Source organism: Macrobrachium nipponense, chromosome 38 (assembly GCF_015104395.2).
Source record: "Macrobrachium nipponense isolate FS-2020 chromosome 38, ASM1510439v2, whole genome shotgun sequence".
Lineage (NCBI taxonomy): Eukaryota > Metazoa > Arthropoda > Malacostraca > Decapoda > Palaemonidae > Macrobrachium > Macrobrachium nipponense.
Window position 1 is genome coordinate 38,225,868 of NC_061098.1, and position 12,500 is coordinate 38,238,367.

Below are 12,500 nucleotides of genomic sequence, written 5' to 3' on the forward strand. Positions count from 1 at the left end.
TAGTATATATATATATATATATATATAGTATATATATATAATATATATGTGTGTGTGTGTGTGTGTGTGTGTATTATATATATCTATATATATTATATATATATATATATATATATATATATATATATATATATATATATATTATATCTATATATATATAAGTAATATATATATATTATACCATATATAGATATATAATAATATATATATATATATATATATATATATATATATATATAATATACATATATAATAATATATATATACATTTATAATTTATGCATACACACACACACACACACACACACACAAATATATATATATATATATATATATATATATATATATATATATATACGTAGCATTGTCTCTCTTACCTTTCAGTCTTCGACGTGGTCAGTGCGGCACAACCCCTTTACGGCGATGCCTTGTTTCTTAAACGATGCATTCAACAGGATGGGCGAGGAGGTCAGTAGTGAGGACGACTGTGAATGAGCTGATTTTCACAGGATTTCAGGTGACTGAATTCATTCCTTTCACTATCTTCTGTTGTTTTTCAATATTCACTCCTTTTTTCCACCACCCCCATTGACATTCGTTGGACCATGGTCCACCTTTTTGGTTCCAAGTGATCTTTAAACATTCCCTTTGCTCACGCTTGATTTCGACTCTCTCCTTTCTTGCAGACATCTCAAGATCTTTCACTAGTTTCTGATGTTTATCAACTTCCACCACTTCCATTACCATCTGCAATTCCCTGGTTCAAACCTTGACTTCAGTCTCATCTGATTTCGACTCTCTCTCTCTCTCTCTCTCTCTCTCTCTCTCTCTCTCGTAGTAGCCAATTTGCTTGGTGAGACGTACCGCGTGAAGTCAGATTAATCAACAGATATCACAAGTTTAACATACGACTAGAATTTGAGAAATATCTAGAAGTGTTCGTGAACTATCGGTGATAAGATTAGTGTGAAATAGTAGGATAAAGCGTCTTCTAAGTTAGTTTATCAAGTGTAATACTATAAATCAGAACAAAAAGATGGCAGTAAGTTCCACTGCGGGAAGAGGTGGCGTAATTTGGCGTGTTTAGCAGATTCGCAATACGATGAGGTAGCAGGAAGGGAACTGGCATTTCTCATCTATGAAATCAGCAACAGTCCTAACCAAAAAGATACAAAAGCATTCATAGATATATTAGAAGGATATAATCCTTCAAACTGGAACAAATCTAATGAAACATCTTGAAAATAATTGAAGAAGTTCCAAATAAAATCCAAGTGGGTCAAGAGACTCATAAAGAAAATATACATAAACCAACATATTCCGACAAAGAAAAATGAATAAGGTGAATCTTGTGAATATCCTAATTGATGCATTAGGAAAAAAGAATGCCAAAAGCATGCAAAACTGTGTAAGGTTTGGTATAGCATAGTCAATCCACAAAACCTAATCAGAAAATGTGCTGCATGCAACATTCCGACCCATCCACAGTGTGCTGAGGTAATACAAGATTTGAGAAAAGATACAAGAATTTTTGTTCAACATGTCTATCATGGATAGACAATGTTTATTAAATCAAGATTGAATGTACAAATAGTTGAGGATGAAGAAGAAGAGGAAGAGGAAGAAGAAGAAGAGAAGGAAGAAGAGGAAAAACGGAAGAGAAGTAAACAAAAATGAAAATGACAGAAAAAAAATAAGGAAAACAAAGAACAAGATAAAAGTATGGATGCAGAGATACTCATTGATACTACATATGAGGCGAATAAAGCAGCATACCTACGAAGAAATAAATTACGAATGACAACAAGCAAAAAGCAAATCCCGAAGAGGCTCTACCCAGATCTATACAATGACGGGGGAAAGAGGAGGAAAAATAGACAAGAAAGACAAAATCTGCAACCTTTTGAAAAGAGGGAATTGCAGATTTGGAGAAAGATGTTACTACAAAACATCCTAAGATATGTCAAAACTATGAAATATATGGTAAATGTGCATACTTAGATGGATATGGGGATGATTGCAGAGATCTGCATCCAAAAAATATGTATAAACCTAAAAGAAGGAAAAGGATGTAAGTTCGACAAAAAATGCAAATATATGCACCCTGTAGCCATGAATCATAATCAAATAAATAACCAACCAAGTAATAAAATCCCCAAAATAAGAAAGAAACAAATAAAGAGAGAAATCAAGAATATCAGGTAAAAGAGAAAAGCAAACCACCAATGAGATATGCAGAGGTGTCAGCTAAAAAATTTCAAAGCATCAGCTCCGAAATTCTACTCAAGAGATAATAACTGTATTTATTATGCAAGAGGATATTGCAGAAACGGAGAAAATTGCAGGAATTCATTCAGACACAAAATGAATAATTATGATGAAGGAAGATCAAATATTATGGAAAAGTTGGATTTTTTAATGTCAGAATTTCTGGAAATGCAAAAAAGATCAACATACCAGAACAGGAAAGAGACATGGAAAATCCTTATTACTACCAGTATTAAATGAAGGAGAAAACACGAAACCAATCATAGTGATGAATGCGCAGGGTTTATTGTACGAGTAACTCAAAAAGAAAAATAGAGTACTTAGAAGAAAACTAACCCAAAATGAAAAGAAAATAGATATAATGAATATAAGTGAAACCTGTATTCCCAAGAGACTGGGAATGATGATCAAATAAAAGGGTTTCCAAACTTATAGATCAGATAGAAAAAATAGGAATCAAGGGGGAACCGCAATATATGGATAAAGACAAAAAACAAGGAAAAAATATATGAGAAATATAGTAACTCAGAATGTGAACTAATAGCGGGTAGAATTTGAATCTGAAAAATTGATGAACATAGTAATATATAGACCTCCTAATACTAAAGAGTTTGACTTAATAATTGAAAAATTGGATGATATATGTATAATCACAAGGACTGGACTATTCTCCTATCTGGTGACTTCAACTTTCTTTCGTAGAATGGAAAGAACGAATAGGAGATTGTGGTTGTACTTATACATATAAAAAAGAGAGTAATAGTAGTGCAGAAGATAAGAGGCAATTTGAAAAGCTATTAGATATGCTACTAGAATACAACATTCAACAAATAAATCACCTGCCAACAAGAAAGGAAAATACTTTAGACCTAGTATTTGTGAACGAGATGAATTATGTTAAAGAAATAATAGTTTTTTATAATGCGAGTATTTTAGACCATAATGTCATAGAAATTTAACAGTTCATTCCAAAGCAAGTGAAAATAGAGATAAGCAAGAAATGAAAAAGTGGGAAGGATATGGAAAATACAACTTCTACAGTAAAAAATATAAAAATGGTCAGAATTAATGAAGAATTAAACAAAGATTGGGATAACATTTTCGTAAGTGTGACATAAGGGTAAATACGGAGATATTATATAAAATATTGGAGAAAAATAGTGGAAAAATATATACCGAAGAGAAAAGTAAACATCATTCATGCATACCAAGAGACAGAAGGATCTTGTTCCAGAAAATCAGAAAGTGGAAAAAAGGTCTTGCAAAAGAAAAAAATGCATGGAAAGTTATAGAACTAAAAAGTAAGATAGAAAATGCAGAACAAAAGATTATACAATCAAAAGAAAATGAAAAACGGGACTTGGAAGAAAAAACCCTATTAAATATCAAGCAAAACCCCAAACTATTACTCATATGCGAAGAAGATGAATAAAAGAAAAGAATAGAAATAGGCCCTCTGAGAATTGAAGGGAGATTTAACGAATGAAAAAAAAAAAGGAAATTTGCAACATACTGGCAGAACGATATAAGAGAGAATTCACCCCTAGAATATGATAATGAAGATAAGTGATATAGAAGTAAGGGATGAAAATAGTGAATATTTAGCTGACATAGATATTAATGAAGCTGATATTGTGCAGGCTATTAATGAAATTAAAAATGGAGCTGCTGCAGGGCCTGATGGAATTCCTGCTATTTTGTTAAGAAGTAGTTCATTCTATCGCAAAGCCACTTGCAATATTATTAAGACAAAGTGTAGATACAGGCAAGATTTATGATGAGCACAAATTAGCATATATTACCCTACTTTCAAAAGTGGATCAAGACTAGAGGCAAGTAATTATAGGCCTGTGAGTCTAACATCACATATTATGAAAGTGTATGAAAGGGTAATGAAGAAAAATATTATGAAACATTAATAATAAAAAATAATTTGTTTAATAAAGGACAAACATGGTTTCGTACCCGGAAAAGTACACAAAACCCAACTGTTAGTCCACCGTGAGAACATATTAAAAAAATATGAAAAGCGGAAATGAAACAGATGTGGTTTATTTAGACTTGCAAAAGCGTTTTGATAAAGTAGACCATAATATATTAGCGAAGAAAATTAGAAAAAAACACAATATCGGGATAAAGTAGGAAGATGTTTAAAAGAATTTTTACACAACAGAAAACAGATAGTTATTGCAAACGACGAGAAATCGGATGAAGCCAGGTAATATCCGGTGTGCCGCAAGGTACGGTGTTAGCTGCAATACTGTTTGTTATTATGATTGAAGACATAGACAATAATGTTAAGGATTCGGTAGTGAGTAGTTTCGCAGATGACACAAGAATAAGTAGAGAAATTACTTGTGATGAAGATAGGAACGCTCTACAAAGAGACCTTAACAAAGTATATGATTGGGCAGAGGTAAATAGGATGGTATTTAACTCTGATAAATTTGAATCAATAAATTATGGAGACAGAGAAAGAAAGCTATATGCATATAAGGGACCTAATAATGAGACCATCACAAATAAGGAAGCAGTTAAAGACCTTGGTGTGACGATGAATAGGAACATGTTTATGCAATGATCAAATAGCAACTGTTGGCAAAATGTAAAGCAAAAATGGGAATGTTGTTACGGCACTTCAAAACAAGAAAAGCTGAACACATGATTATGCTTTATAAAACATATGTTCGTAGTCCACTTGAATATTGCAATATGATATGGTACCCACACTATCAAAGGATATTGCACAAATAGAGAGTGTACAAAGGTCCTTTACAGCGTAGAATAGAAGAAGTTAAGGACCTAGACTACTGGGAAAGACTACAATTCTTAAAATTATATAGTCGAAAGGAGAAAAAGGAAAGAACGCTACATGATCAATTCATGCCCATGGGTAAACAGATAGAAGGAATAGCAGAAAATATCATGGAACTAAAAATATCAGAAAGAGCAAGCAGAGGTAGATTAATAGTGCCCCAAAACTATACCAGGAAAAATAAGGAAAGCACACAGGACATTAATCCACTACGCAACCAGCATCGATAATGCAGCGTCTATTCAATGCGTTGCCAGCTCATCTGAGGAATATATCAGGAGTGAGCGTAGATGTGAAGAATAAGCTCGACAAATATCTAAACTGCATCCCAGACCATCCAAGATTGGAAGATGCAAAATATACCGGAAGATGTACTAGCAACTCTCTGGTAGACCATTAGGAAGGTGCCTCACACTGAGGGACCTGGGGCAACCCGAACAAGATGTAAGGTAAGGTAAGGTAAGGTCTCTCTCTCTCTTCGCTCTTGTAGATATCTTCAGATCTCTCTCTAGTCTCTGCTACTATTTTCATCACGTTCCACCTTCCATTCAGTTCTCAGTTTCATATTTCATAGCTCAACACCTTAATCCATTAGCCGTGAAGACTCGACAGGTGCCTAGCTCATGGCCACATTAAAGCCAAACTTCGTCAGTCATTAAGAATTTCTCGCATAACCTTTAAACTTTGATACCAGTGAACTGACAACGTAGCATCTGAACGAAAGGGAAGTTTGAGGGCGAGAATTATTTTGAAGTCTGAAACAGACTTTCCGCTTTCCAGGACCCAGTGTTGGATTTTGTGCAGAAGGACATCGTCGCCGAAATGGTTCTTTGCATTTCATGTTGGACATCTTACATCTACCACCTGGTCTCTCTGACTACGATAAATTTGGCTGGTTTTATATGGTATGACTTCATTTTGATTTTTCTTTCTGTTCACTGATGCCATTGAAATATATAGATAAGTATCTTGTTGGAATATGTATATGTATACACACACACACACACACACACACACATATATATATTTTTTTTTAAAATTAAAATTTAAAAAAAAATAATATATTATATATTATATATATATATATATATATATACATATATATATATATATATATACATATATATATAATATATATATAATATATATATATATATATATATATGTATGTAATATTAATATATAATATATATATAATATAATATATATATATATATATAATATATAATATCTATATGTAGGGTATGGGTATATATATATAAAAGATATATATATCATATATATATATATATAATATATATAAATATATACATCGAGCTACGAATGTACTTTAATATCTAATTCGCTCTACCTCGGAATTAATATCTGAAGATATGTGACCAAACAATTCCAGGAAGCTTCACTGTGCGTCCTGGACTTGTTTCGTTTCGATGGTTCGACTAAAACATTCCCTTTCGGTCAACATATATGAAAATATATAAATTCCGAGATAGGAGCGAATTAGATATTAAAGGACACTTGTTGCTCGATGTATGCATATGAATCACGGTAATCTGATATGACTCATATATATATGATATATATATATATATATATATATATATATATATATATATATATATATATATATATATATATATATATTATATATATATATTAGATATATATATATATATATTTATGTATAACAAGGCACTTTCTCCCAGGCCTTGTCTCTGAAAGAAATGGTAACGTAATCCACTCTCCAAAACAAACAGCTAGATATCTGTCACCTACCTTAAGAAAAATAGCCAACCGGCGATCAAAAATATAAAAAAAAACCGAACCTTTAAATCTTTAAAAAATGTAAAAATAACATGATTAAAGAAAAATGACTTAAACGAAAAAACCAAAGACACGAAGTGTACTCACTCCTAGGAAATAAATCTCAAAAGATCATCCCTAAACGAATACCACAAACCATCTCCCAAACGAGACACCTTACTTCACATTAGTTGTCTCTGTATTAAACTAGTTTCTCCCCATTAGCTCATATGTGAAATGGTCAGTCTTTTATGGCCGAGGTGATAAATAAAAGTTAAGGATTCCATCCTCAATGACGACACTGAATCCATCCGAAGCGTAAGCAATGATAACCTTCAGAAGGTGAAATAATACCAAACAGATGAGCATAACAAATGGAAATACAAAACACAAATAAAAGCATTCCTGATTAAAACTCAATTGTAGGAGAACTCTTCTCCCAGTCTTCTGCTGTCTCAGAAATCAATATTTTTTTCACTCCAAAATAATGTTTCTCACCTTTGCAGAACCTTCTTGCGATGTGTATCTCCGGGTTCATCTCACTGATTACCACTTAATGGTCGGTTGGCTAATGAATCACTTCCGACTTTGATATCAGATTATATTGTGCTCAAATGGTCCCTGATGCACGTACATACGGGCATATTCAATTGTTCTCAAATGTCCCATGTTTGCATTCCTCTGTGACGTAAAGATCATGTGATGCCCCGCCCCATTAAGTCAAGTCGCGGGCACAGACAATTCACCTAAAGTATCCAGTGATTGAACTTTTGACATATCAAAGCTTTCCAAAACACACATGTGCTTGTTGAACCAATTCTAATCTCTTCACGATAGTTTGTTGCCCCTGTATAACATCATAACTGTAAATTATCACCCACCTTTGAAGAGCGGCTAATATATGTATATGTACAGTCAAACCTTTGTTTTCGTGCGCCTCTTTTTTTCATACATTTCACTTTTCAAAGACTTTTTTCTATGAAATTATCGTACATTTCCTCGGTTTTCGTACACTCAGAAACGCTCCATCTGGGGCACAGCGTGTGACCAGGCCTTGTATCAAGCACCGAAACAAAGCATCCCGTTTCCTCTCTCATGACCCATTCTGGCTTTGTTTCTCACTGAACAAGTATCACACCACTCATAATCTGCATCAACGCACGTGTTTGTTGTGTTTTGTGCTAATTTTGCATTAAAACTCATTGCAAATTAGCCATCATCGGGCCATAGAAAGTTGCAAGTGACAGCCCTTTGGTAAAAGAGACCAGGAATATGATTGAATTCAAGAAAGAACTTGTAGTGAAGTATGAAAGTGGGGCACGTGTGGTTGATCTGACTAGAATGTACCGCAAGTCATTGTTGACAATCAGCCCTATCCTAGCAAAGAAACATGAAATCAAGGCAGCTGATGTTGCAAAAGGGGTCACTTCATTAATAAAACAGAGATCGCAACTAGTGGAAGATGTTAAAAAGCTTTTGTTAGTGTGGATAAATGAAAAGCAATTAGTAGGGACTAATGTGTCTGAAGTGATCATTTGTGAGAAAGCTAGGATCCTTCATGCTGAATTAAGAAAATGCAAACAATTAGTGCTGCTCTTAGTGATTTCAAGGCCAGCAGAGGCTGGTTTGAAAAATTCAGAAAGCGTATAGGTATCCTTGGTGTCGTCCAGCATGGGGGAGGCTGCGAGCTTGGATAAACACACCGCCGAAGAATTCGTTGGTGAATTCAAAGGGTAACTTGAGGCTGAAGGATTCCTCCTTCAAACATGACACTGGAGGAAAGTTCATTGCCAGGGCACAAGCCCATTAAGAATAGGCTAACAATATTGGTCTGTGAGAATGCCAGTAGGGATTTTGAAGTGGAGTGCTTACTTATGTATCACCCTAAAACTCCCCGGGTGTTTAGGAAAAACAGAGTATTAGAGAATAAATTGTCTGTTATGTTGAAGGCCAACAAAAAGGCATGGGTCACGAGTCATATTTTCGTAGATTAGGTAAATGAAGTGTTTGGCCCGAGTGTGAAAAAATACCTGCAAATGAATCAATTGCCCCTCAAGTGCCTTCTGCACACCCTTTTTGCATGGAAGGTCAGCCGTTAGACGAATTTAAATTTGTCACATTGAAGTTCTTGCCTCCTAACACCACTCTTTTCATCCAGCTCATGGACCAACAAATCATCTCAAACTTCAAGAAACTGTACACAAAAGCATTGTTCCAAAGGTATATTGAATTGACCTCAGACACTGAATTGACCCTAGAGGGTTCTGGAAGGGTCACTTCAATTTCTTCAATTGCATAAGTATTATAGATAAAGCTTAGCAGGGAGTGACTTCCAGGACAATGAACTGCTTGGAGAAAATTGTGGCCAGAGTGTTACCTCGAGAAGGATTTTGAAGGGTTTGAGGCTGACCCTGACGACCCTACACCTGATGTGAAATCTATTGTGTCTCTGGGGAAGTCCATGGGCTTGGATGTGAGTGGCGAGGAAGTGGAAGATTTAGTGGATGCACACAGGAAAGAGGTAACCACTGAGGAGCTGCAAGACCTTCAGACGGAACAGACGGCAGCTGAGGAATCCGAGGAGGAAGAGAGATGGGATACTGTCCCAACTTCAGTGATGAAAGAAATGTTTGACAAGTGGAGTGATATAAAAAATTTTGTTGAGACATCCTAACGAAGACGTTGCAATCCGTGTCTTTAACATGTTTAATGACAATGCTTTGTACTATTTTAGACAGGTATTGAAGAGACAACAGAAACAAATGTCTTTGGACAGTTTTTTTTATTTGGCAGGAGTCCAGTGACTCTCAAGCTGGTCCTAGTGCCAGTAGAAAACGAAGTGGAGAAGTAACATCAAAACAGTGCCACTAAAAAACGTAGAGAAGTAAACCCAGATAGGTTCATGATACCTGAAATCCTTCTGAAGGGGAATTCCCCTTCCAAACAGTAATATTTCCTCTTCCCTCTCCTCTCCTCTCTTTCTTCCATATACTAACAAGAGTCTTTAATACAGGTAAAAATGATGGTAATGTTCCTTATTCATTTCATTATTCGTTTATATTTATTTCTCATTGTTTTCTGCATGTAAAGTGTATTTATTCCCCGTCAAATGTATTTTTAGAAATAGTTTTGGGTGTCTGGAATGCATTAATGCTATTTACATTATTTCTTATGGGAATTATTTCTTCGGTTTTTGCACGTTTTGGATATCATAGGATGTTCTGGAACGGACTTATGTAAGAAAACCGAGGTTCCACTTTAGGTATGTTTGTATATATATAATATAATATATATATATATATATATATATATATATTATATATATATATATATATATATATATATTTATATATGATTTATACTCATATATATGTGTGTATTTATGTATGGATGTATATTTCTCCATTGATACTTTGCAGAGAAATTTGTCTTTATACTACGATGGAATCTTCAACATGAAGACCGGATCAGATGATTTAAGGAATGTTGGTAAGAACGAATTTTACGTATATTAAATTATATTATTAGCCATATTACTACATTGATCTTAGTTTAGAGTTGTCTACATATTATTTTCTTTGTTATTTTCCCTGTTCATAGTTTATTCCTACACCTTGGAAAATGATAGCAATGATAATAAACTTCTTTCAGTTTTCTTCTAAAGATTGAAAAAGAAACCAACAAAATTACTGAGTATATCTTGTTTACTTGTAAGTATTTACATAGTATGTTACTCAACACTCAAGTACTTTGAGGCCCTAAATGTGGCCCTTTCTCAGAGATGTGTAGGTTGTCAGACTGGGTCAAGGCCCAGCAGTCTTCTGGAACTTGAGCTGTTATTTATGTGATGGCTGTCCTGGTTTCCATTCTCTTGAGACGCTCTGATATCCTGAGCTGATGGTCTATATGCTTAACCCTTGTGGTAAGTGAGTGGACACCAACAGTCTGTTGGGCAGAAAACCTAATCACCAGTTCAGAAGGGTCAATCATAGCTTCTTTTAATATTAAAGCACAGCTATGGATCTTCCATCCCTTAATCTCTCTGATGAGTGCTCCTTCCACTACCCTCCTGCCTACTATGACCTGGAGATTAGATTTTCTGCCCAACAGGCTGTTGGTGACCACTCACTTACCACAAAGGTTAATCCCATTGACCATCAGCTCAGGATATCAGAGCCACAAGAGGGGATTAACAACTCTCAAGAGAATAGAAACCAGGACAGCCATCACATAAATGACAGCTCAACAAGAAGTTCCAAAAGACTGCTGGGCCTTGACCCAGTCTGGCAACCTACACATCATTTGAGAAAGGGCCACAGATAGGGCCTGAAAGTACTCGGGTGTTGAGTAAAATACTATGTAAATACTTACAAGTAAATAAGTTATACTCAGTAATTTTGTGGGTTTCTTTTTTCAATAAAATAATAATAATAATAATAATAATAATAATAATAATAATAATAATAATAATAATAATAATAATAATAATAATAATAATAATAATATAATAATAATAAAAACATCTGGCTCATCTGAATACTTCATTACAACTGACAAGAAGTTAGACGCATCATTATGAGAAAAGTTGCCAAACCTTCGAAGGTCAATTATCCTATTAAACTCCGCTACCAGGGAAGATCGACCTCTGGAACTACACTAGGGCGACGCCCTTCTTCGACAGTCCCTGCAACGCCGTGGCTGGATCTGCTGGGGAGTACTTTGAGCCAGATTTACAAAGAGACAAGATCGTGTTCTACAGCTCCGATCTTTGCATGTGAGTATTCGAGAGATCTTCAATTAACAGTCTTACTTGTGTCTACCTGAGGAGGATGTCGTGCAACTGGAACTTCAGAAGTTCAAGCAAAGATGCAGTGCAATTGATTTCCTTATTATTTCTCAATTTATCTTTTTCTAATAATTGATCTCTTTCTGCATTTCTCTGCACCTTCTGTTACTATTTTTGAATGAACACAAAATTCTTTGGAAACTTGAATTTCAAGTAAGTGGCCCCTGTGGTGGGATAAGACTAGGATAAGTTAACATTAGGAGAGGGATCTTAAAGGCGACTCACTGTCCCCACTACTCTTCATAGTAGCCATGATTCCCATGACAAAAGTATTACTGAAGATGGATGCTGGGTACCAACTCAAGAAAGAAGGCAACAGAATTAACCATTTGATGTTCATGGACGACATCAAGCTGTATGGTAAGAGCATCAAGGAAATAGATAGCCTAATGCAGACTGTAAGGATTGTATCTGGGGAAATCAGAATGGAGTTTGGAATAGAAAAATGTGCCTTGGTCAACATACAAAACACAAAGTAACAAGGGCTGAAGGGATAAAGTTACCAGATGGGAATAGCATCAAAGACATAGATGAGGTAGGATACAAATATCTGGGAATAATAGGAGAGGATATAAAACACCAAGATGACGAACACGATCAGGAAAGAATATATGCAGAGACTTAAGGCGATACACAAGTCAAATCTCAACGCCAGATGAAGAACCAGAAATATACAGAGACAGGAGAATGACAAAGAGAACAGTGGAATGGCACAACAAACCAATGAGACAGATTAAAGAGCGGAAAAACTTTTATGGACATAGACAC

At 34.8% G+C, this 12,500-nt stretch overlaps 1 protein-coding gene across 2 annotated transcripts in view; it reads left to right on the forward strand.

Annotated features, from left to right (window-relative positions):
* LOC135209443 (protein peste-like) overlaps window positions 1–12,500 on the forward strand; it is a 29,899-nt gene that overhangs the window by 12,970 nt on the left and 4,429 nt on the right. Inside the window, exons 1-4 of one of the 2 annotated variants that reach the window (XM_064242114.1) lie at window positions 386–517; window positions 5,864–5,988; window positions 10,306–10,375; window positions 11,519–11,660. In XM_064242114.1, the coding sequence (XP_064098184.1) occupies window positions 5,923–5,988; window positions 10,306–10,375; window positions 11,519–11,660 (278 nt within the window). In that variant the 5' untranslated portion in view covers window positions 386–517; window positions 5,864–5,922. Of the gene's footprint in view, window positions 1–384; window positions 518–5,863; window positions 5,989–10,305; window positions 10,376–11,518; window positions 11,661–12,500 lie in introns of those variants that run through there. The other variant, XM_064242115.1, reaches the window with a different exon arrangement.